Source organism: Prionailurus viverrinus, chromosome C1, assembly GCF_022837055.1.
Source record: "Prionailurus viverrinus isolate Anna chromosome C1, UM_Priviv_1.0, whole genome shotgun sequence".
Taxonomy (NCBI): domain Eukaryota; kingdom Metazoa; phylum Chordata; class Mammalia; order Carnivora; family Felidae; genus Prionailurus; species Prionailurus viverrinus.
In genome coordinates, this window is record NC_062568.1 from 128,876,828 (window position 1) to 128,903,574 (window position 26,747).

At 38.6% G+C, this 26,747-nt stretch overlaps 1 protein-coding gene across 6 annotated transcripts in view; it reads right to left on the reverse strand.

Annotated features, from left to right (window-relative positions):
* The window catches only part of SLC35A3 (solute carrier family 35 member A3), a 66,755-nt gene extending 40,284 nt beyond the window's left edge, over positions 1 to 26,471 (reverse strand). Inside the window, exons 1-2 of one of the 6 annotated variants that reach the window (XM_047870431.1) lie at positions 25,865 to 26,030; positions 200 to 280 (exon numbers count right to left, since the gene is read on the reverse strand). Coding sequence is in view for 3 of the 6 variants with exons in the window: in XM_047870427.1 (XP_047726383.1) it covers positions 26,140 to 26,274 (135 nt within the window). In the remaining 3 variants the exon portion in view is untranslated. Of the gene's footprint in view, positions 1 to 199; positions 281 to 25,360; positions 25,381 to 25,864; positions 26,031 to 26,114 lie in introns of those variants that run through there. The other 5 variants (XM_047870427.1, XM_047870432.1, XM_047870430.1 and 2 more) reach the window with 5 other exon arrangements.
* Between the last annotated feature and the right edge of the window lie 276 nt (positions 26,472 to 26,747).

Here is a 26,747-nt window from a genome sequence, read left to right on the forward strand (position 1 = left end):
ATAGTCATTATTTGGTGCCTATAGTAGGCCAAGTACCATGGTAACAGAGAGAGCCTATCCTTGAAGGAACAAAGTCTAGCTTATTAAATTTAGCAATTCCTATCTCAAATTGAATATGCTCCAAATCCAAACAATGTAGCACCATAAATACGAGGATAAAATTTTCAATAGTGAAAAAAAAATGATTGAAAAAAATTACCTTAAGTACTTTATATGAATATCAGAAAGAAAATTTGAATAATATATCTCTTTTTGTCATATATAAATAAGAGCATCAAACCTAGAGGAAAGAATATATACATTTATGTATTAACCATCTCACTTTTGTAAATCTGCATTAGCAAGAGTCCTAATATGAAATGAAATTACGGCATTTTAGAGATAGAAGATGCTTTAGAAATCATCTAGTACAAATCTCTTCATTTTAAACTGAAGAAAATAGTGAACAGAGAAGTTAGATGACTTGCTCAAGGTCATATAATTACTAATTGGAAATATTAAGTTATATAGTTAAATACCAGGTTCCCTAGCTCTTACTATGTGTTACTGTAGAATTCCAGAGGACATCTGATGGACTTTATCTCTGTGTGGAAGCAGTGCAAGTTCCCAGCAATCTACATTTGGCATAGGCATCTGATTCTCCTGGAAAATCTATTCAAGGAAGTCTTTGTTTATTGTGCAACTAAGATCGTAAAAATGTACCTGTTACAACAGCAGTGCCCTACTTTCTTTTCAAATGAATTTTAAAGGTCAGATTCTAAGCCAGGATGTACTATCTTTACTATTTTGCTTTTCCATTTCCAAACATGTACAACATCAATACATTTGCCTTGATAATTCAGATCTTAATTATTAATACAGTTACAATGTATTTTTTTAAGTATGTGAGATAATAGAAAAAATATATATTGGTATCTGCCCCTAGCTCTTGACACAGGGTTCCTGAAACCCTTGTAATTTCCTTAGTGATAAGAGCACTAGGAGCATCTTTTGTTCTAATATTTGGTCTTTGGCCCTGGTTCCTGACACAGGGTTCCTGAAACCCTTGTCATTTCCTGGGTGATCAACTGATCATGCCTATGTAATGAAAACTCCATAAAAATTCCAGTATTATGAAGTTCAGAGAGCTTTCAGGATAACAAGCTATACACAGCATGAGGATGACACATCCCAACTCCACAGGGACAGAAGCTCTTGCACTCAGGGCCCTCTGAAACCTGGTACTTATGTATCTCTGCATCTAATTGTTCATCTGTATCCTTTATCATATCCTTTAATAAACTGATACAGGAAGTGATTCTCTGAGTTCTATGAGCCACGCTAGCAAGTTAATCCAAGTTGAGGAGGGGATGGTGGGAACCTCCAATTTGTAGCCAAATTAGAGTTATGGGTAATCTGGTGACCTACTTACTACTTGCGACTGGCATCTGAACTAGGGTGGGAGCAGTCTTATGGGACTGAAACGCCAATCCATAGGATCTGACACCATCTGCAGGTAGATAGTGTCAGAATACAAGTTAAATTGTAGGATACCCAGCTGGTGTCACAGAGAATGGCTTGCGGTGAGGAAACCACATCTCCTCCCCAACATTTGATGACCAAAAATGTCAGAAGTGAAGTGTTCTGGAGAAGGAGGAAAGGAGACACACAGCAGGAAAAAACTGGATTGTTTTTCTAATACAAACTTGAAAAGTAAAATACATACAATCAAATGATTATTGGTACTAGATCAACTGTAAAGAATTGCAATTTAATTTATAATTCTGCCTAAGGAACGTATAAACTCAAAATGGAAAAAAATACGAGTATTTCTAAGATTATACAAATACATAGGTTGGTTTTGGAGTACAATACAGGTAAAACTAAATATTTTCATTTAATGCAAACCATAAATTCACAGCAAATTCATAAATAAGAAATCTACCAAAATGAAGATTATGTTCCACTTCTATTAATTTATAAGATTAATACTGTTTCTTCATTTTAAAGTGTACAACAGTTTCTCATTATTATTGAACACAACCTCTAAACAATCTTATATTTAAGATTTAATTTTACTCCTCCCTACATTTTCTTCTCTTGCCACCGAATTCCCCTTTTTTTTATCCTTTCAGGAATTGCTAATCCTCTGGTTTCCATATTATTGTTTCATTAAAATTTCCTATCTAAGAAATTTGCATACCAATAATCAACAAGGAACTGTGCTAAGTTCTCTCACAAATGTAGCTTTATTCAATTCACTGTCAAAGCCTTATGAACTAGTCAACAAATGGCTACCCACATTTTTTAAGGTCTCTAGTTACTAAGCTCCCTGAACTCACTGGGGGTTCAGTGAGGCTCTCAGATTTATAGCAGGATCAGAAGAGTAAGAATGCTTAGATATTCCACTTTCACCTTTAACAGCTAAGACCTGAAAAATGCACTCTTTTTGATTACTAAAGTAAATGACACTATTTCATTCTGATGGCTTTGTTTTGGCTTCTTCTGTTTTTTGAAAATAGCATTTAATACTTTTAATTATTTTTAAAAGCCAGTATATTCTTTTAAAAATGTTGAAAACTGGGAAGGCTGGGTGGTCCAGTCAGTTGAGCCTCTGACTCTTGATTATGGCTCAGGTCACAAGCCCTGGGTCAGGCTCCACGCTGAATGTGGAGCCTGCTTGGGATTCTCTCTCTCTCTCTCTCTCTCTCTCTCTCTCTCTCTCTCTCTTTCTCTCTGCCACTCAATCCTGCTCATGCTCTCTCTCTAAAATAAACAAATGAAGAAATAAAATATTAAAAATAAGAAAAATGTAGAAAACTTAATTAGTAAAAACTTCAACCATCATCAATTACCCAAAAACATCTATATCTGGTATAGATTCTGTCAATAATTTTTATTTCAGTTTTTTGGAAAACCCTAAACCCTAGGACTTTAGTAGCAAAGGTGAAATAAAGCACCTAGACCATTTCATATTTCCACTTATAAGTATTCTAACAACTTTTGGGCTTCTTTATTACATGGAAAATAAAGTCTTATAATCACAAAGTTCCACCTTTTCCTTTCCTTTCTTGAAGGAAAAAAATGGAAAGTTAAAATTCAATAAAGTACCAAGAACAGGGCACCTGGGTGGCTCAAATGGTTAAATATCTGGCTTTGGCTCAGGTAATGAACTTGAAGTTTGTGAATTCGAGCCCTGTGTCAGGCTCTGTGCTGACAGCTCACAGCCTAGAGCCTGTTTTGGATTCTGTGTCTCCCTCTTTCTCTCTACCCCTCCCCTCCTCATGCTCTCTCTCTATCAAAAACAAATAAACATTAAAAATAAATTTTTAAAAACAAAACTACCAAGAACATAACATCTATGATTACATCACCCAGAACTGATAAGTCTCAATCTTGTCACATTTGTTTATCTTCCCTTTTGTAAAGGAATAACATTACGATTAAAGTGATTAAAGTCAAAGTCCCCCAATAAGCCATAACTCTAAATCCCATTCCTTTCCCCCTCCTCAGTAGGAACCTATTATGAGTTTAGAGTATATATTTCTAGTCTACTATTAAAAATTCTTTATACATATATAGATATAATAAGCCATAAGTACTTTAATATATATACATAACAACAAACTGCATACTTTATTCAGCATTTTCCTTACTTTATTCAGCATCTGATACACAGACCTAGCTCATTGCTTTTAACAACTCCAATGTTCCATCAAATGAGTAGACCTTTTATTTACCCATTTTCCTACTGATAAACATTTAGCATTCTTTTCCTTTTAAAAATTTAAATTTAGGGATACCTGGGTGGCTCACCCGGTTGAGCATCCAACTTTGGGTCGGGTCATGATCTCAAGGCTCCTGAGTTTGAGCCCTGTGCGTCAGGCTCTGTGCTGACAGCTCAGAGCCTGGAGCCTGCGTTGGATTCTGTGTCTCCTTCTCTCTCTGCCCCACCCCCACTTGCGCTTGCAAGCGCGCGCGTGCGCGCATGCTCTCTCTCTCTCGAAAAGAAATTTAAAAAAATAAATTTTCTTAAAATTTTTAAAGTCGTTTCTAAACATTATATAAGCCACAAGAATTTTAAGCTCTTTTTCTAAAATTTAACATTTTATATGAGTTTTCAAGTCTCTTCCAGTTCTAACACACATAAACACACAATTCTGTTAATCTAATTTCAATTTTTTCATCTAAAACTTTTGCCTGAATTTTTCTTTTTATTTTATTATTTTGTTTCACTTTAGAGAGAGAGTATGTGTGTGCACGAACAGGAGAGAGGAGCAGAGGGAGAAAGAGAGAGAGAACCTTAAGCAGGCTCCACACTCAGAGCAGATCCTGATGTGGGGCTCAATCCCATGACCCCAGGATCATGACCTGAGCCAAAATCAAGAGTCAGATGCTAAATCTACTGAGCCAGCTAGGCTCCCCTGACTGAATTTTTAAATTATAAACTTTGAGTGTATATAGTAATATATAACACATATAATAATGAACTATTGTACAATTATTTGTTTAATTACTGTATTAAATAACAACAATATATAAATGCAATCTTTGTGTATGTGTGATTTGATACACCAATCATACTGCCAATACTGTTTTTTTTTAATGTTTTATTTATTTTGAGAGAGAGAGAGAGTATGCACATGTGAATGCACCCATGAGTAGAGGGAAGGGCAGGGACAGAGGAGAGAGAGAATTCCAAGCAGGCTCCACTCTTTCAGCACAGAGCCCAACGTGGGGCTCAATGCCACAAACCATGAGATCATGACCTAAGCTGAAATCAAGAGTCAAACACTCGGGGCACCTGGTTGGCGCAGTCGGTTAAGCGTCCGACTTCAGCCAGGTCACGATCTCGCAGTCTGTGAGTTCGAGCCCCGTGTCGGGCTCTGGGCTGATGGCTCAGAGCCTGGAGCCTGTTTCCAATTCTGTGTCTCCCTCTCTCTCTGCCCCTCCCCCATTCATGCTCTGTCTCTCTCTGTCCCAAAAATAAATAAAAAACGTTGAAAAAAAATAAAATTAAAAAAAAAATAGTCAAACACTCAACCGACTGACCCACCTAGGTACCCCACACTGCTAGTACTTCTAAAAGTCCTTTGCAGAAATTGAAGAAGACACAAAGAAATGGGAAAAAAACAAAAAACACATTCCATGCTCATGGATTGGAAGAATAAATATCGTTAAAATGTCAATACTACCCAAAGCAATCTACACTTTCAAGGCAATCCCAATCAAAATTGCACAGGCATTCTTTTCAAAGCTAGAGCAATCCTAAAATTTGTATGGAACCACAAAAGACCCCAAATATCCAAAGTAATATTGAAAAAGAAAACAAAAGTGGGAGGTATCACAATCCCAGACTTTAGCCTCTACTACAAAGCTGTAACCATCAAGACAGTATGGTATTGGCACAAAAACAGACACAAAGACCAATGGAATAGAATAGAGAACCCAGAATCGAACCCAAAATGTATGGCCAACTAATCTTTGACAAAGCAGGAAAGAGCATCCAATGGAAAAAAGACAGTCTCTTTAACAAATGGTGCTGGGAGAACTGGACAGCAACATGCAGAAGATTGAAACTAGACCACTTTCTTACACCATACACAAAAATAAACTCAAAATGGATGAAAGACCTAAATGTGAGACAGGAAACCATCAAAACCCTAGAGGAGAAAACAGGCAACAACCTCTTTGACCTTGGCCACAGCAATTTCTTGCTCGACACTTCTCCAAAGGCAAGGGAATTAAAAGCAAAAATGAACTATTAGGACCTCATCAAGAGTAAAAGCTTCTGCACTGCAAAGGAAAAAATCAACAAGACTAAAAGGCAACCGACAGAATGGGAAAAGATATTTGCAAATGACATATCGAATAAAAGGTTAGTATCCAAAATCTATAAAGAACTTACCAAACTCAACACCTGAAATACAAATAATGCAGTGAAGAAATGGGCAGAAGACATGAATAGATACTTTTCCAAAGAAGACATCCAGATGGCCAACTGACACATGAAGAGATGCTCAATGTCACTCATGATCAGGGAAATACAAATCAAAACCACACCGAGATACCACCTCATACCTGTCAGAATGGCTAAAATGAACAACACAGGAAACTATGGATGCTGGCGAGGATGTGGAGAAACGGGAACCCTCTTGCACTGCTGGTGGGAATGCAAACTGGTGCAGCCGCTCTGGAAAAGTGTGGAGGTTCCTCAAAAAATTAAAAATAGAACTACCCTATGACCCAACAATAGCACTACTAGATTTATTCAAAGGATACAGGAGTGCTGATGCACAGGGGCACATGTATCCCAATTTTTATAGCAGAGCTTTCAACAACAGCCAGATTATGGAAAGAGCCCAAATGTCCATCAACTGATGAATGGATAAAGAAGATGTGGTTTACATATACAACAGAATACTACTTGGCCATGAGAAAGAATGAAATCATGCCATTTGCAGCAACGTGGATGGAACTGGAAGGTATTATGGTAAGTGAAATAAGTTAGAGAAAGACAGATATCATATGTTTCACTTATATGTGGAAATTGAGAAACCTAACAGAAGACCATGGGGGAAGGGAAGGGGGAAAAAAAGTTACAGAGAGGGAGGGAGGCAAACCACAAGAGACTCTTAAATACAGAGAACAAACTGAAGGTTGATGGGAGGGTTGGGGAAGGGAGGAAATGGGTGATGGGCATTGAGGAGGGCACTTGTTGGGATGAGCACTGGGTGTTATATGTAAGTGATGAACCATGGGAATTTACCGCCAAAACCAAAAGCACACTGTACACACTGTATGTTAGCCAATTTGACAGTAAATTACATTTAAAAAAATAATAATAAAATAAAAGTCCTTTGCACAAGGGATATTTCAGGGTTTGGTTAGTCACTCTAATAGAACTTGCACTTGCTTTCCAATCACTGTTTTTCCTCTGAATTGTTATAAATTTTGTATTTATAAAGTTAGTTTTATTTTTATTTATTCATTTATTTATTTTTAGTTTTCTTATTTTTTATTATTTTTTTTAAGTTTACTTATTTATTTTGAGAGAGAGAGAGAGCACGAGCAGGCAAAGGACAAAGAGAGAAAGGAAGAGAGAATCTGAAGCAGGTTCCACACAGTCAATGCAGAGCCTGATGCAGGGCTCAAACTCACAAGTGATGAGATCATTACCTTAGCCAAAATTAAGAGCTGGACACTTAACTGACAGAGCCATCCAGGCACTCCTAGTTTTATTATTTTTAAATCCCATTTTATAACATATGTACAACATAACTTCATTCACTGCAACTTGATGAGTTTGGATGATGGCTTAATTAAAATATTTTTACACTTTGTACAAAAAAATATTAGTAAGCCTCTTTAGAGTTCAAAGAGGTTCTTGGTAGTTATTTATTTTTTATTTTGAGAGTGAGAGTGCAAGTAGGGGAGAGGAACAGAGGGTGAGAATCTTAAGCAGGCTCTATGCTTAGCCAGGGAGCCTGAAGGTAGGGGGGACTAGACACTGGGCTCCATCCTGTGACCCTGGGATCTTGACCTGAGTCAAAATCAAGACACTCAGACTGAGCCACCCAGGTGCCCCAAGAACAAAAAGGTTTTACAAACACACTAGAAGGTACAAATTAAGTACATCTGATATGCTAATTAGATGTCTTTAATTTTCTTTAAAATAGCTTCCATAGATCCTTGCTTTATAATGCGTTGTCAGCCAACTCTGAATTAAAGGCTTACATTTTTTAAACAACACACATTACATGAAGTATCATTAATGTACACTTCTGCTACCACCTCTACCTCCAAATTAGTCAGGATTAGTGAGAAATTAGTTGTATAAACCATCATTAATTACATTAGATATGCATTAACTAAGTTTTAAAATCTTCAAAACGTTATATACCAATAATCTCTACTCATCTTTTCAGACTTAGATAAGGCCTTGTGTGTAAATCTGAAAATCAGTCTGGCTACAGACTTATTCCATAAGCTTACTATGTATATGTATAATCTTTAGGTCTGTATATGAAGCTCATTGTTTCTACTGCAACAATAATATCTGGAAGCCCCTGGGTGGCTGAGGTGATTGACTCTTGATTTTGGCTCAGGTCATGATCTCACAGTTTTGGGATTGAGCCCCGTGCTGGACTCCATGCTGACAGTGTGCAGCCTGCTTGGGATTTTCTCTCCCTCGCTCTCTGCCCCTTCCTCACTTGCATGCAGGCACAATCTGTCTCAAAATAAATAAACATTTAAAATAATAATAATAATCATCATATTGGTATTTTGCTGATGCATCTCCAGCTACTAAAAGTCCTAAGAGACCAAATGTTTAGTCAGTATTTTTAAACTGTAATAAAATTTACATAGATTTTTATACAGACAACTAAGTACCTAAGAAATTCTGCACATCAATTTTCCTTCTATTGTAAAAATACAAGACTAAATTTCTTAACTTATGGTTTTTAGAGTAAGCTATATTTACATTTTCTAAACAGTAGTTCTGAAATATACTCCCTAAGTACAATATAATAATCTACTAGCTGTTAATGACATAATACAGTATATATGAAAACACACAAATTACAAAGTGACAGGAAAATGTAAGTTCATATTATATTCTAGTCAGAAATATCTATTGGTAAAAACAGATCTTTTAAGATTTTCCCAAGTGTGAACAGAAAAAGTAAATAAATACATATAGAAATACTGACCTCAGTTGCAACTTTTTGTCCATTATCCTCCATGATGCCAAACTTTAAAACTGCAACCTATAACTGTATGCTAAATAATGACAAATAAAATTTATCACAACTGCCTCTACTTCTGACACTGGCATCTATATATCTTCCTTTCAAATTACCTCAAACGTCGCTACTGCATTCCCTAAAAGTAGCAACAATATGTCATGCTTGAAATCCATAATAATCCTGTGGAAAATCCAAAAGCTTTCTTTTTTTATTAAAGTGAAAGAAAAATGAACTGAAGATAATTTACATTATCGGTATAATCAATTTTGTTTCTATGATAGAAATAGTAACTTCCACTAAATTAGTTCACTTTTAAGTGCTTAAGGAAAAGCACAATCCTGCTCAGTAACACTTAACAACCAACTCTTTACTATCTAAAGTTCCTATTACAATCTAAGTAAAACAACTTTTCATTGTTTCTCCTTCCCTTTCTTCCTCAACGTGTCAAATGTCTGTTTACCTAAGGCAATATCACCTATATATAAATAATAGTACTGTCAATTTTTAACTTGTTCTTTCAGGACTACAGAATTTTCATTCTTACATTCAGTAAAATCAATAGTACTCAAATATTTCTTCAACTATACAAATATAAAACGTATTTGCATTCTAATTTTTAGATTTAAAATTGTTCAGTATTATTTATTGTATTCTTTATATAATATCAGTCATTTGGAAAACAGTATAGCTCTAAGATCCCCTTTGAGGGGCAACTGGGTCATGATCTCATGGGTCATGGGATCAAGCCCCACGTTGGGCTCCATGCTGAGCGTGGAGCCTGCTTAAGATTCTCTCTCCCTCTGCCCCTCTCCCCCACTCCACTTACACACACTCGCTCTCCCAAATTAAAAAAAAAAAAAAAAAAAAAAAAAGGGGCGCCTGGGTGGTGCAGTCGGTTAAGCGTCCGACTTCAGCCAAGTCACGATCTCGCGGTCCGTGAGTTCGAGCCCTGCGTCAGGCTCTGGGCAGATGGCTCGGAGCCTGGAGCCTGTTTCCGATTCTGTGTCTCCCTCTCTCTCTGCCCCTCCCCCGTTCATGCTCTGTCTCTCTCTGTCCCAAAAATAAATAAAAACGTTGAAAAAAGAAAAAAAAAATAAAAAAAAAAAAAAAAAGAGGGGCACCTGGGTGGCTCAGTCAGTTGGGTGTCCGACTTTGGCTCAGGTCATGATCTCGTGGTTCGTGGGTTTGAGCCCCACATTGGGCTCTCTGCTGTTAGCGCAGAGCCTGCTTCAGATCCTCCGTCCCCCTCTCTCTCTGCCCCTCCCCCACGTGTGCACGTGCTCTCTCTCTCAAAAATAAACATTATAACTTAAAGAAAAAAAGAAATAGTATAAGTATGTAAACTGCTATAACCTAAGGTGCTAGAGAAAAATATCATAGGAAAATTATGATACCTTATGTCAACTTCGTTAAACTCATAAACTCAAACAGTCCCTTACTCTGTATGGTGCTAGGTTAGAACTGGCTAAACACAAAGTCCGCACAAAACTAGGAAGACAAGAGTGATGCAAGAGCCATTACACTCAGAAAATTTGCAGGATTACATGTGGTAAAACAGAAACAGAGAAACAGATTCCAGTTATCTTCACTCTTCCCTGCACTGGGTCAGCTCTTCCTCACAACTGCTGATCCTACTGCGTAAGAGTGGACTCAGGCTCTCCACCAGACTCTTGATGTGGACAGTGAAAGACAGCTACAAAGAGAGGATAGCTTTCTCTACACTCTCCCACCAGCTCCATTACATGATCCTATTCTGGCTACAGGACATGCTTTCCTTCCTAGATGGTTTTGAAAGCTCTGACTTGAGTATACACACTAGTCTTTCAGGAAGGCTGCTTAGTGACTTCTCAGTAATCCTTCACCACTCTCTTTTTTGACCGTGACTTCCCCTGCTTCTCTCACAGTTGTCACAGGTCTTATTCCTATCATAAATCCCTTATTCTATAATAGTGAAGGGTTCTGTTTCTCTATTGAACCCTGATACAGTTTTTGGTACCAAATGTGGTTTCTAGGGTAACAGAACCACAGTGATAGTAATTTGGAATCACTTTTCTGACCTGACTAGATTTAAGGCCATTAATGATTCTATTACCAGTGGTAAGGAGCCACTGGTAGTTCATCATGTTAAGGCAGAAATTAAATTATTGCCTGTAGGGGCACCTGGGTCCCTCAGCTGGTTAAGTGTCTGACTCTGGATTTCAGCTCAAGTCATGATCTCACGATCGTGGAGCCCCATGTCAAGTCCTCACTGAGCGTGGAGCCTGCTTGGGATTCTCTCTCTCCCCCTCTCTCTGCTCTTTCCCCACCAGTGTGTGCACGGGTATTCTCTTTCTCTTTCAAAATAAATAAATAAACTTAAAAAAATTATCGTCTATAAATACCTATAATCAACATAAGGCTTTAGGTGATCAAGTAGTTGCTGCCACAAACATTTTACTGGAAATTGGCATCTAATGGTGTTCATTTGTTGTTTCCAAGGTAACTAGAAGACTTGGAGAAAAAAAAATAATGAACTTGAGACCCTAAATTCACAGACCATGGTTCAAGTAAGGTATCAGAAAGTTTCCATGACTGCCTTAAAACAACTTATCTCTTTTAGCTACAAAGTCAGTATTTCTGAAAAAGAAATCCAAAGTCTGATCCTGTCAAGGACTTGAAATAAAAAGCAAATTGACTTTACAACTTCATAGGGCCCCAGGATCCTACATTCTATATATTTTTACAATCTCTATATCCTAGCACATGTCCAGATATTAAAATACGTCTGAGGATTGTAGTAGGCTGAATAATGGCCCCCAAAGATAAAGGTCCTAATCCTTAGAACTTGTAAATGATACCTTATTTGGAAAAGGGGATTTTTAAAATGAAATTAAGTTAAGGATCTTGAGACAGGAAGATTATCCTGGATTAGCTAAATGAGCCCTAAATACAAGTGTCCTTATGAAAGACAGACAGAAAAGGAGAACACAAATACGTAAGAGGAGAAGGCAGTGTGAAGATGGATCCAGAGAGAGATTTGAAGATGCTGGCCTTGTCCATGAGTAATGCAGCCACAAACCAAGGAAGGAAACTGGGAGAAGAAAGGAATGGATACTTCCTTAGAGCCTCCAGAGTCTTTGATTACCAGCCTCTCTGATTATCGGCCTAATGATACTGATTTTGGAGTTCTGGCCTCCAGAATTCTGGGAGAATAGATTTCTCTTCATTTAAGCAACCAAGCTGGGATAATTTGTTACAGCAGCCACAGGAAATCAATACAAGAATCTATATTTTAAATTTTTAATTGTTCTCCATTCTATGTCTACTTAGGCAGAAAGCATTTAAAATGTTTAGGAGGAAGACTGGTTAAAATTAAGCTTTCAGGGGCACCGGGGTGGCTCAGTCAGTTAAGCATCATCTGACTGCAGCTGGGGTCATGACCTCGCAGATCTGTGAGTTTGAGCCTCGTCTCAGGCTCTGTGCTAATGGCTCAGAGCCTGGAGCCTGCTTCAGATTCTATGTCTCCCTCTCTCTCTGCCCCTTCCCCACTTACTCTCTGTCTCTCAAAATTGAATAAATGTTAAAAAAAATTTTTTTTAAGAAAATAAAATTAAGTTTTCAGTACTCAAACGAATAAATCAGTTACCAGGAAAACTGGTTTACATTGAAGAGTGCATACAACAGTTCCTCTCACACAGTTTGTGCTTAATAAATATTTTTAAAAATAAATGCCAGACTCAGAAAAAAAACCAAGGATACCAAATAAATAAGATATTACTCTAGTGATGTTCTGTCACGGAAAATTTGAAGCCCATCCACTTGGTTCACAGAACTAAATGGTTAATAACATTTCTATAGGGAAGGTAAGGACTTAACTAAATGTTACAAAGTAATTCTTCTACTAGTGCTTATTTTAGAAAACATCCATTTCTTTCTTATCTTAAAGGACATGAAAGACAAAGCATACACAGATCATCACATTTTTACTCATGTCTTTGTTTTTTATAACCTAAAATATTAATAGCAGATAATCAGATATAGTTTATAAACTAGAAAACAATTCCCAATCTAAAATTTTCTGTTCACACTAGACTATTTTCAAATTGACTCCTTTAAACATGATTTATTGTCCAGGGCGCCTGGGTGGCTCAGTCTGTTAAGCGTCTGACTTCAGTTCAGGTCACGATCTCACAGTTTGTGAGTTGAAGCCCTGTGCGTCGGGCTCTGTGCTGACAGCTCAGAGCCTGGGGCCTGCTTTGGATTCTGTGTCTCCCTCTTTCTCTGCCCCTCCCCTGCTCACGTCTGTCTCTCTCTCAAAAATAAAAGTTTAAAAAAATTTTTAAAAATAAACATGATTTATTGTCCAGTTACAGTTATACTACATGAGTCAGAACATGTCATCTAAAACATATCTATGTATATGCAGAAAACCAAACATAATATAATAATTCTATAAGTGTTATTACCCAAGCACTAACATTAATAACAAGGTTACAGCATTTTTCAAATGTTTAAGTATTAAAATGTACAAGGATAATCAAGAATGATGTTCAGCCATTTATTTAATTCAGCCTGAGGAAAAACCTGAAAGATCAGGGACCTTAAGATGTTTTTCTTTGCACCACTCACAAATGGTAAAAATTTTAGAAAAACATGTTTAAAATAATTTAACTGAAATTAGAACATATAGAATGAGCTGGTATTTATGGGTTTATAGTTTGACAGACTGTCAAGGACAAATTTTGTTTTTTTTAACTCTAGCTATTAACTGTGCTTGGGTATTTAAGGAAAGATTACCACCCTCCCCTAAGGACAAAATTCCACTATTAGAATTCAAATTCTATGTAGTGGTGGTTTTTTTAACCACCGCCCTTTCTAAACAGGAAATTGCAACCACTCCCAGGTAAGCCTACAGTCTTAGGAGATTACGTATATATGGGTTCATACACGGATTATGAGTACATTTTGATTATGCTTATTCAATATTTACTGTTCAAGTCTCATGGCACTCTGCCTACTAACTCATGGGACAGCCTTCAGACTCTCACAGCTCTATCCTCCATATAGCCGACGTCTTAATAAACTGTAGACCTGATCACATTCCTTCTCTTTTTGTAAAATTTAACTAACTCCCTACCAATAGAAGATACAGTACAAACTCACATAACACAGCCCCTCACAAATCTGGCCCCAACCTAAATTCCCTGCCATAAACTATGACCTGTCTCAGACACTTTTCTTCGTGCATTCTCGGAACAAATATCCCTTTTTAAAAAACACTTTTCCTCTTCTTTACCTGTAGAACTTGTACATTTATGGGCCTTAAGATACAAGTCTACTCTCAGTGAAATTTTCCTAAGTTTCAAGGAGACTGAAGCCTTCCCTCTACTATATTCCAATGTAATTTTATACTTGTATTTTATAATACCACTTATAAATTTTATTAATCTAATTTGTTGACATATATGCACTTCTGTGTTTCATTTATCATTGTATATCTTGCATTTCCTTACCTGTGCCTATCACATACTAGGCGTTTACTCTGTATTGGATTTATAAAATAAGTAAACTCCACAATAAGTAAATTCTCAGAAGGTTAGAACGATCCTTGTGAATTAAGTCTCTCTGTAAAATAAATAAAAGGTAGAGGCACCCATGCAGAAACTGGTTCTCATGAAATGTTTTCTAATAATTGTAACTTCACGAGAGATGTTAAATTAATAAAAGAACATTTACTGAGCACCCTACAGCTCATCAGATATTGCACTAGGTGCTTTACAGGCATCATCACATTTAAATCTCATTTAATCTGGGGGTGCCTGGGTGGCTCAGTTGGTTAAGCATCCCACTCTTGATTTCGGCTCAGGTTATGATCTCATGGTTTGTGGGTTCGAGTCCCACATCGGGCTCTGTGCTATGTGCAGCCTGTTTGGGCTGCCCCTCCCCTGCTCCTCCCCTGCTCTCTCAAAAAATAAACTAAAAACAAAATAATTTAAAATAAATAAATAAATCTCATTTAATCTGTAAAAGGAGGAATCACTCATTTTATAGATTTAAAACTGTAGGTTCTGAGATATTAAGTATATAATTTGCCTTGCATAACATGTCAGAGCTCAAATACAAAGCAAGACTTCTTTCAAAGCTACCAATTCATGGCTTATGAGTTTTTGCAGTAAGTCTTTTGCATGGTCTTCACAGTGAAGGCTCAGTGTTTAAGGAAGTCTAAGTTTTAGGGGGACAGTCAGCATAGTAAATTAGAGTATGCCTCTGGACTCAGATTGCCTAATTTCACATTCTGTCCCCACCACTTGATAAATAAAGCAAACTATTTAACCTCTCTGCCCCTCCTCTCCTTCATGTATAATATGGAGGAAAAACAGTATGTACCTCACATGTGGCACAGTTATGAGGATTACAAGGTATCAATCAGATAAAATGGTTAAAATACAATGCTTTATTTGAATATTCATTGAATATCTTTATAAGATTTACTCATGTTAAAAAATACTAATAGAAATGTTTAAAATTGGCTTTAAAGAATACATGAGTTTAGAAAAAACTTCACATCCAACTTTTACAGAAAAAGTAGGTAAAGCAGGTGTAAAGTTGTATGTAGGCACTCTCTTATTAAAATGTGGGGGTTTTTTTGTTTTTTGTTTTTTTTTTTAGCATTTTACCTGTTGTGACCTAAGAGTTTCTGCTTCATCTTAAGCTCTAATTTCTACTATATTACCTGATCCAGCATACTTTTTCAATCAAAACATTTATCTTCAGACAGCAACTGGTTCTTTGGGTTTTGAGTGGTATCTAAAAAATGATACACTAATAAGAATTCTGAGTAGCCAATTTAGATAGAGAAGCCGGGTAACATTCAAGCTTATAAAGTAAAAACTCTCATATTGTATACCAAACACTCTCAAATCTACATAGCAAAGACACTTAAAAATCCACTAAAAATATATAACCACAGCACTACACTCTTTCATTAAAGGAGACAAGTTGAATATACTTAGAATATGCTTGCTGTTTAGAGGGTCGAAATCTAATGTTACACTACCAATTCACATTGATCTGAACTTTAATAATAAATTCATACACATGAATAAAATATTAACTGCTGGTTTGATAATATTCAAATGGAGATGTTCAATGACATTAGTAATTGTTGGTTTGATTTCAGTTACCCAGACAGATCATGAATTTACTCTTAATTTTTTTTTTAGTTTCTAAACATGCACAAAAATTCCACAGATTAATATCAAATAGAAAGTTCCTTCTCTAAAACTTTCAGAAGGAAAGAAGTTCAAAAGTTATACTTCACAGCTACTGAATGATAAGATTGGGCTTTAACCAACTGAGTTGGTTCTAATGTTTACCCAGTCATGCATTCATCATATTGAGTTCCTACTGAGTGAAAGGCACATCTGAGGATACAAATTATAATCATTTCAAATATAACTGAGACAGTGTAAATAGTGTGTGTAGACCCTACGGTCAATTATTTGACCTGTCTGACCTTTAATATTCTCATCTATACAATGGGGATGAAAGGAAATAGAACATGCCACCCCAAAAATATGCCACTTTAGCATATTGGCTGTTTTCAGTTGTAGGTACTTAGAAAAAAGATTTTTTAATGTTTGTTCATTTATTTTTGAGACAGAGATTGAGAGTTGGGGAGAGGTGGAGAGAGAGAGACAGAGAATCCCAAGCAGGCTCTGCACTGACAGTGTTCCTGATGCAGGGCTCAAATCCATGAAACTGTGAGATTATGACCTGAGCAGAAATCAAGAGTCAGATGCTTAACTGACTGAGCCACCCAGGTGCCCCTGGGCATTTAACAATTTTTAACAGCAAAAGCAGGGTAGGCTTTCCCCAAACCTCCCTTATCTGCCTAAAAACAAATCCTCTAAAAGGAACTCAGTTGTCATAAATCCCCTCCCCAAAGGAGTTTCATCAACCAGGGAGGATTGAGTCACTATAGGAGAGCAGATTAGAAATTAACACCACACCCAGATAAACCTTGTCACAAACTATCTTACCTCTAATCTGTTCTTCTAAGGGCCCATTCATCTTTCCTAAAAATCACTTACTCTCCCCTATGAAACCTACATGTCCCTTTTCTTTTCCCTCTTAAAATGGTATTTAATCCTGAATGCGAAAGCTATTTCTATGAGTTTCTAATTTTCCCTGAGTGTGTATGTATACCTTGTATACATGGAGAACACATGTTAATAAACTGTTTTTCTCCTGTTAATCTTTTATTGTAAGGGTCTTAGCTAGGAACTCAGAATATCGGAGGGAAAATTATTTTCCTCCCCTATATGTCCCCTGGTGGCCAAGGATGGGATTGCTGAGCACCCCGCTCACTCTAGAGCTTACAGATGGACCCCGGAAGAACTGGCAGAAGCCAGAAACGGTAAGAAATCTTACAAAACCAGCTCTCCTTTATTTGTCAGTAATGCCCAGTCCAGAGAGGAAGGTAAAATTTCACTGTCCCTTCCTTTCCAAATTCAGATTAGCAGAAGAAAAACACTTGTAAATATTAGTTCTCTGAATTAACAGTCTTGGGAATTTGGTTTGGGGTACCCATTGGTTACTGATCCTTGTCTCCCAAAGTACAGCTATTACTTTCCTATTTGCCTCATTTTGTGCCCTGAGAATTTGGCTTGGCTTTCTGCTTGCCTGGAGCATGCTGGTTATTGGTTCTTGAGTGTGTAAGTGGCTCAACCATCAGGTTAGGAGCCAGAAGAATATGGAATAAGAATATAATAAGAATACAGAATATAGAATAGGAGCTGGACAGAAATGTGGGTCACATCCCATTGGAAACTAGCATCCTACTGACTGTTGCCAGCTGTGGGGGGGTGGGGAGGTAGGATGAGGTGGGGACGTGTTGTCTCTTTCTTTTGGCTATCTTTGGGAGTGGTTCTGGAGGGCTGCAACTTTTCTACCTTCTTTGGGGATGTCTCTTGCATTAAGTTATAAATGGTATTGGTTTTGGTTTTGAGTCACTTGATAGGTATACCCTTGGTTTAAAAAAAAAAGAAAAAAATTTTTATTTATTTTTAATGTTTATTTTTGAGAGAGAGTGAGAGACAGAGCATGAGCAGGAGAGGGGCACAGAGAGAGAGGACACAGAATCCAAAGCAGGCTCCAGGCTCCCAGATGTCAGCATGGAGCCCAATGCAGGGCTCAAACCCACAAACCCTGAAATCATGATCTGGGCCAAAGTTGGATGCTCAGCTGACTGAGCCACCCAGGCATCCCAGGAAAAAAAAAAAAAAAATTTTTTTAACGTTTATTTATTCCTGAGACAGAGAGAGACAGAGCACGAACGGGGGAGGGGCAGAGAGAGAGGGAGACACAGAATCAGAAGCAGGCCCCAGGCTCCGAGCCATCAGCCCAGAGCCGGATGCGGGGCTCGAACTCACGGACCGCGAGATCGTGACCCGAGCTGAAGTCGGACGTTTAACCCACTGAGCCACCCAGGCGCCCGGAAAAAAAAATATTTTTAAAGGAGTTCAATACTGCCAGGAATATTTACTGTTTATCCCAGCTGAAACCTGATAGATAATGAGATATTTGAAAGGATTATTTTTATTTTTTAAATTTTTTTTTAAATGTTTTATTTTTGAGACAGGGAGAGACAGAGCATGAACAGGGGAGGGTCAGAGAGAGAGGGAGACACAGAATCTGAAACAGGCTCCAGGCTCCGAGCTGTCAGCACAGAGCCCGACGCGGGGCTCGAACTCACGGACCGCGAGATCATGACCTGAGCCGAAGTTGGCCGCTTAACCGACTGAGCCACCCAGGCGCCCCTTGAAGGGATTTTTTAAAGGAGCTCTCTGGTCAAAAGTTAGTCTAACTGGAAGCTGATATTCAGAGACCGATGGGAGTTTTTTGTTTTTTAAGGCCGCTCTTGTTCTATTTCATCCTGTTCCTCCCATGGGAACTTTACAGTCAACTGAAACCTCTTCTTGAACCCCTGCTGACCATATGCTCTGCCAACTCTGTCCACCTCCCTCTTGTTGGCATGATTTTGCTGAGGATAATCTGGAACTTCACTGGCTTCTTTGGGGAACCTAACATCTTCCCAAACTTGTTCCTCTAAGACCTCTCTCCCTTCCCATGGTTTCCGCTCCTCCTTCCTTTTTTCACCACCTTCAGATCTTCCATTCAGTTCCCTGAATTCTTCAGGCTCCTACTTCCTCCATCCCTCTGTCCACCTGCAAGACTTCTCCCTTCCCACTTCAGCCCTCAGATGCCTACTGTCACTTGAACTTGAAGCAGCTGGAGTCAGAGACAACTACCCAGAAGCAACTACCTGATGCTGAAAAGGGAAATGGAGCTATTTGGAAACTGGGCAAATGAATAATCTTCAAAGTCTTCTCAACAAATATTGTAAAAAGCTTTAGCCATCTGAGCAGGTAACCTTATCTTCTTCCATCTGCCATAAACACAATTTGGATCCAACTGTTCTTTTACAAACTAGAGAGTTTTATATTATTGTACCTGACACATGGTACAGTAATTTAAGAATTTAAAAGAAAAGCTGTAAGATCTCTATTTGTGTTTTTCTGTATGTTTTAGATGTGTGACATTTTTCTACCTTTGGATGGTCTTGCCAAAATTAATTTGTAAAAGAGCTCAATTTAACTGAATTAAAGAAAAAGAAGTGCTATATTAATTTAGTATTCTCTCAGAGAATACAGAAACTAACTCAAATTTTAAGTTCACACGACTCAGTTAATCTTTGGCAAATAAGAATATTGTTGAGTTAGTTCAAAAAAGCAAAAAACAAAACAAAACAAAAAAAACAACAAACCAGCCAAACAAAAAATGGATATATCTCCAGAGTTGTCAGCATTAAATATAATAGACATACAGCTTTTCTACCTGGGTTTACTAGTCAAATAAGTATATGTTATCTCTGTGTTACAAAACTGGTCAGCAAGAAAAGTAATTTAATAAGATGGCTAGTTGCCATCTCATGAAATTTTCATGAATAATTTAAACATATTTATTTAAAACAACCAAATTAAATAACTGTAAGTTTAATGTAAAAAAGTTAAAAAATATAAAAATTCATAAATGAACTTTTCAACAATTTTTTTTTATAATATGTCTGCTTGAAAGTTTACCAAATATCTTTGGTAACTTACAGCCTTAGAGTTTTGCTAAGTCAAGTGAAATGATGAATATTCACTGAATATGTATATTATCCCACATAAGGCAAAATGGTGAAACATTAATAACTGAATGTAAGTTAACCTACTTTTTGCCTCTTATTAAAAAGCAACCAGGGGTATTTGGGTCTGTTCGCAAATATGTTTTGTACCACGTTGAAAAACAATGAAAAAATTATACCATGAAGAAGCATATAGCTCTAGAAATGAGGAAATGAAATATTCATAAATTTGCCAATGTACAGAATGTTGGTGTATGACAAACACTTCACAATTACTTCCTAGTTTTTGCTAGAATTAAGGTTAAGAATTCTAATTAATATTGTAATTAAAATACTAGGAAGAAGGTGGGGGGACTTAGTATATACAAGGAAAGTAAGATGTGTTTTGGTATGAAAAAATATGATATGGAGATACGTTTTTGCTAAAGGAAAAAAAAGAGTAATTTTGCCCTAAAATAGAATAATTCGTTGTTCTAGAATGAGAAAGAGCAGAATAAAAGACAAAAACTAAACGGATATAGAAAGCTGGGAAGAGAGTAGAGGAGATACTTATTTCAAATGGTCATGATGGCTAAAATTGTGCGTTAATTATAAGGGTTATAAAAATGAGCCTTAATATCTAAAGTACATTGATGCAAAACTAGAATTGAGTCTTGTCTCTTCTAAGAGAGCAAAGCTTTCTTGGACTATGGGTCTGCTCTTGATAAGATTGTGAAAAGTTTTCCGTTACCTTTTAAGTAATCTGCCTAGAAAACAAAGATCCTATGTTTTATCAAAATAACTTCCTGTACTTCCCATTTTCTTTATCCGGTCTTTGATTACTTAAGAAAACAGAGTCTTTTCTATTAAAATAGTTCATTTATGTTTATTATATGTAAATATATATAACTATGTAACTTTCAGTATTTGCCTTCAATGTGTTTGTCACTTTGGTTAAATGGATAACGAAGTATTATTTCATAGGACCTATGATCCCATTTAATCATGTATTTTAAAACTTAATATGTTTGGGGGTGCCTGGGTTCCTCAGTCAGTTAAGCGTCCGACTTTGGCTCAGGTCATGATCTCATGGTCCATGAGTTCAAGCCCCGCATCCAGCTCTGTGCTGACAGCTCAGAGCCTGGAGCCTACTTCAGATTCTGTCTCTCTCTGCCCACCCGCCCCCCCCCCCCCCCCCCCGCTTGCACTCTGTCTCTCTCAAAAATAAATAAACATTAAAAATTTTTTTCTTTAACTTAATATGTTTGGCAAAATTCCCAAAAATCAAGTTCTAAATGAAGTCTTTTTGAGCTAGAACTTTGATTTGTTCCAGAGGGTCCCTGAAACATCTCAAAAGATATATTCTCTCTCCTTATAAAAAGAAAGATGTCAAACTAATGAGGTGTATTTGATATGTTAAATTATATAGAAAACATTGTCAGGGATGCCTGGGTGGCTTAGTTGGTTAAGCTTCCAAATCATGATGATCTCACAGTTTGTGAGTTCAAGCCCTGCATTGGGCTGTGCGCTGATGGCCCAGAGGCTGCTTGGGATTCTGCCTCTCCTTCTCTCAGACCCCCCCCCCCCCCCGAGTTTATGCTCTCTATCAAAATAAATTAATTTTTAAAAAACTTAAAAAAATATATATATATATAAAGAAAATATTGCCAAATAAGAAGTGATATTTAACCTTCTTAGGTTATATCTGTATGGATAAATGTTATTAATATGGTTCCAGAAATTGTATGAAGATCCTTAAAAATCTGATTTATCCTGGTATAATGCTATCAGTCATAATTTCAGTTATCATCTTAAAATATGTGTCACAGAAATAACCAAATATCCTTGTCAACTATATTAAAATGATCTCTCCTCAGATCTTTAACAATGGCCATTTTAAGACTTGTCAGTTACAGATAGTTCTTTTTTTTACACTGATGCTTTCATGAAAGCTTTTACAAGCTGCTACAATCCAAAAATGCTTGTCCTCAAAGATTCATGGAAAGGATTCTCACAAGTACTCTAGAATACCGGTTTCTGATAACTTTAAGATCATACCATTGGACTGGGGAAGAATTTCCAGAACTCCATGGAAAAAAACTGATAGATTCATAAACTACTAATCCAAGATCAAGCAAAACAAGAATTAATTAAATGGGATGGAATAAAAAGATGAGGATGATTATAATTTTTATGAGTTTTTGTTTGAAACATTACTGGTTCTTTAACATTTTGTATAAAAGAGTTAAGGAAACCTTTTCTCTCAAGCTTTCTATAATTTACATCAATTTGGTAAAGGGTACCTTTGTAAACAGAATTGAAACATTTATCTTTTTCTTCTTAGCTAGTTCCTCCAGAATTCAGAAACTCATAGTACTTTTAATTTATGACAACATAGTTATTTGCATAAGTTGAATAAGAATCTGTTCTCCAGTAACAAGACACAATTGGAAACACAGGCTATACTGCCCAAGTTTTGACTGGAATGTCACATTTGAGAAGGATGGGTGTAATATTAGATATGACCAGACAGCTTTAAGGAACTAAGATTGACTTTATAGAGCCAATAAAGTCCCTTCAAAAAACAAACAATAAAGCCAGTTGGTATCTTGCTTTCAGGGTTCTTAAACTCACCAGGGGAGTAAGGAAGGTCAATTCCTAGCAGGCCCAAGAACCTCAAGATCTCTTGGAAACCTCTAGAAGACAGAAGAGAGGAATTCACCCAATTCTAAAGGTACTGCTGGCAAAGTCTAATGGCGAGTCCTTGGCTTGGCTTCCCAGCCTTGAGAAGCTTTTAAAAGTCCACTCTGAGACTCCTTCTGAAAAGTTCCAGCAAAGCAGACTTTAAAAGAGCCTAGATGGTTAATCCCTATTCTTACGTAACTAATCAGACCAAGCTTCATGAAACCAGACTATTTTGCAAACAAATTAGTCTTACTGTGTTTATCTTTGCAGAAACAGAGATACTGTAGAGAAAAAGAAATTGTATTTCGGGTAGCACAGTATTGTGGATATCAGATACTAGTCCTGTTCAATGTCTTTGAGGTTTTGTTACCTACCTATAAACCGGACTGGACCCTGAATTCTTCTAATTTCCTTCAATATCTGGCTCACTCTCCAAACTAACATTTTCAATTTTCTCCCACTCTTCCAACTTGGAATCATTAAGAACAAAAACTGCCCTTTTGCTAAAGCCCTGTAAGCTGAAGCTGAACAACTTGATACAAATTGTGATACAAGTAATCCTAGAGACAAGGATTAATTCTTGTGTTTTGGTATAATCTTATTTCAGATTTTTATTAATAATATTATATTTGAAATTGCTTCTTTTTTAAGTTTTTTTTTAAGTATATATTTTGAGAGAAACAGCCTGTGTGCAAGGGAGGGGCGGGGGGCGGGGGGAAGAGCCTGATGTGGTGCTCAAACCCATGAACATGGAGATCATGACCCAAGCTGAAATCGAGAACCAGACGCTTAACTGACTGAGCTACCCTGGTACCCGTGAAATTGCTTTTCTGTTCCATGTTTGACCCTAGTAATAAATCTTTGAGATAGTATAAATAAATTCCTCAAATAATCATAGTAAAGTACAAATTTAACAAGTATTATAAAATTACAAAGCTCAGCACATGAGAGAAAAAGAATATTTTGGGGGCACCTGGGTGGTTCAGTTGGTTGACCATCCAGCTTCTGCTCAGGTCATGATCTCATGGTTCCTGAGTTCAAGCCCTGCACTGGGCTGGCTGCTGTTAGCTCAGAGCTTGCTTCAGATCCTCTGTCCCCTTCTTTCTCTGCCCTTACCCCACCCTTGCTCTCTCAAAATTAAACCTAAAAAAAAAAGAAGAAAGAAAGAAAGGAAGGAAGGAAGGAAGGAAGGAAGGAAGGAAGAAAATACTTTGGACTAATAGTAGACTTCAAAAAGCTTTATAAGAAGGAGGTAAAGGGGCACCTGGGTGGCTCAGTTGGTTAAGCATCCAACTTCAGCTCAGGTCACGGTCTCGCCCTTTGTGGGTTCAAGCCCTACGTCGGGCTCTGTGCTGACAGCTCAGAGCCTGGAGCCTGCTTCTGATTCTGTGTCTCCCTCTCTCTCTGATCCCTCCCCTGCTTGCTCTCTCTTTCTAGAAAATAAATAGACATTTAAAAAAAATTTTTTTAAAGGAGGTGTCAACTTCCAGTTATAAATAAAATAAGTCAGTCCTGGGGATATTGTACAGCATGGTGACTACAGTTAATAATACTGTATTATATATTTGAAAGTTGCTAAGAGAGTAGATCTTAAAAGTTCTTATGTGTAATTATGTGTGGTAATGAACTTTAACTAGACTTATTGTGGTGATCATTTTGCAATATATACAAACATCAAATCCTTATGTTGTACACCTGAAATTAATATAATGTAACATGCCAATTATATCTTAATAAGAAATATTTTTTAAAAGAAGGTGGCATTAAAGAATAAGTAGAATTTCTACAAAGATGGTAAGGAAGACCTTCCTTGTAAAATAAAGGATACAAGCAAAGACCAAGGCAGGTAGGCATAGACCATGTTCAGAAATAACATTTCCAAGCAAGTACTGTGGTTTTGCTAAAAAATAGAATTATGTGGGACACAGTAATTTTAAAAAATGAAAAGGATATATCGATCTGAGTGGAGCTATGAACAGCTCCAATTTTGAAGGGTTTGAATGCCACCCTAAATCATTTTACATTTGTTTGGGAGCCAATAGAGGGTCACGGAATATTTCTGAGGGAAGTAACCAGGGACTGCATAAGCTCCCTATCTTTAAGAAGCAGTATGGAAGGGAGTGACTGGAAGAGGAGCAGATTGAGGGAAGCAAGTTCAGTTTGGAAGTCACTGCTATAGGGCAAGTAAGAGGGCAGAAGCACCACATTTTGCACACAGGGAGTGGGAATGAAAAAGGGGAGAAGCAAATTGAAATGCTGAAAAAAGTAGAATCTATACTTGGGAGGAAATGTTAGGACCAGAAATGTAAACTTAAAAAGTCATTACCTTAAAGGAAACAACCCGAGTTTTACCAATGAAAATAAGAGCACCAAGTGAGAAACTACCACATTTCATCTTTATCCAAGCTGAATGCTGACGGAAAACCAAAAACTCTGATTCCACTTTCAAATACTGCATGTAATAGGCCATAATAAAAGATTCAGTCTTTTCCACTATAAAGTAATGAAGTGTAAGTGGTTTGCTAAGCAAGGCCCATTATATTTATTATTTTTTTTTTGGCCCATTACATCTAATATCATTCTTTAACTCATGTGAACCAGCATTCCCGAGAGGTGTTTAGTTGGTTTAAATAAATGTTCACATCTTACCTTCCTCGACACTCAGAACCCTCCCCCAACATACACGCGCGCGCGCGCGCGCGCGCACACACACACACACACACACACACACACACAACCTGTTCTGATATTAATCTCACCCAGCTTCGGACAGCCCTTGCCTAGGTACTACCCTTACCAAGGACAGCACTTCCATTTCCTGAAGTCCCTGCAGCTTCTTGAGCGCAGGGTCCTGGTCTGGTGGATCAGCGACTACCACAAGGCTACACTCGGAGCAGGAGCCCAAGGTTCGTTCACTGAAGGAATGACCGCCAACCGGGCCCACGGGCCACCTGGCTCCGCACGCCCCGGGCTCTGAGGCTCACAGCGCCGTTTTCAGCCGCTTGACACACCCCTTTCCTCGGGCCCTTTTCCCTCCTCCACCCAGCACATTCCGCACGTCTTCCCTCGGAGGTACAACGCGTCACTTCACCCGCTCCCACCCTTGCTGAGTTCGACACGGTCCCCTTCACTCGGACTTTCCATCAGCGCCCCCGCACACCTTTTCCCCCTCCTCCTCCTCCCGGAGCTGCTCCGGGCCCCCGCCCCCCAGCCCCCCGCCGGCAGCCTCTCGCGCCCCGGCGGCCGCCGCAGCAGCCGGCTGCCCTGCGCCCGCCGCCCTCCAGGAGCGCGCCACGCTCACCTCCCGCGCAGCTCGGCCGGCTGCGCGCACCCCGGGCGGCGGCTCAGCCCCGCCCGGAGCCCCGCTGGGTCCCCCGCGACCCCCGACGCGCAGAGCTTGCCGGCTCCTGCCGCCTTCGCCGCCGCCAGCTGGTGCGGCCCGGGTGTTTCCGGGTTCCCGCGGTCCCGTCCCCCAAATGCTCCGGCTTCCGCCTCGGCCCGGGCAAACGCAGTTCCCGGCTCGGCTCCGGCGGCCCCAGCTTGGCACTTGCCCGATCTGTCCCGAAAGCGAGGCACCTGGGCAGCTCGGCGGGCAGCTCCCGGTGCAGGCTTCACTGTCGCGTCGCCACCTCGGGCATTGCCTCCTGCTGGATGTGTCCCGGGTGGAAGAGTCAGATGGAGCGGCTCCCGCCCGCGGGCTTCTGCAGGCATGTCCGGTTGTGGAGGGTGCCAGGTGTCCAACTGGGAAAGGAAAGGCAAAGTCCTTTGGGGCAAAGGACCCCGAGAGGGGGTGGGGAGGCGGATCCAGGAAACCCGGCCGTAGAAATAGTTGTGGCTGTCACTGAAAACGAGATTAGCTCTGGAGCAGTCTGCCACCCAGGAGCCTGGAAGAAGTCTTCTTGAGTTGAAAATGACCACCTTCTCCCACTCTGGCTGACACCTTGAGTCTGGGGACAGCCCAAAGCGGCGCCAGCAGTGCGCCTAGTGCTATTAACCAGGAGAGGGGAAGAAACAACAGCAACAAAAGACAAATGGGTCCGGAGGATCTCAGAGTCCTAGGGGACTAACCCCTTCCTGGCTTCACGGATCCCTCACACAACACTAGCTTTTAAAGTCCTTCTGGTATCTTTGTTGGAAACCGTCCAGCCACAGCAGCCCATTCTGATAATGAACAGGCTGGAATT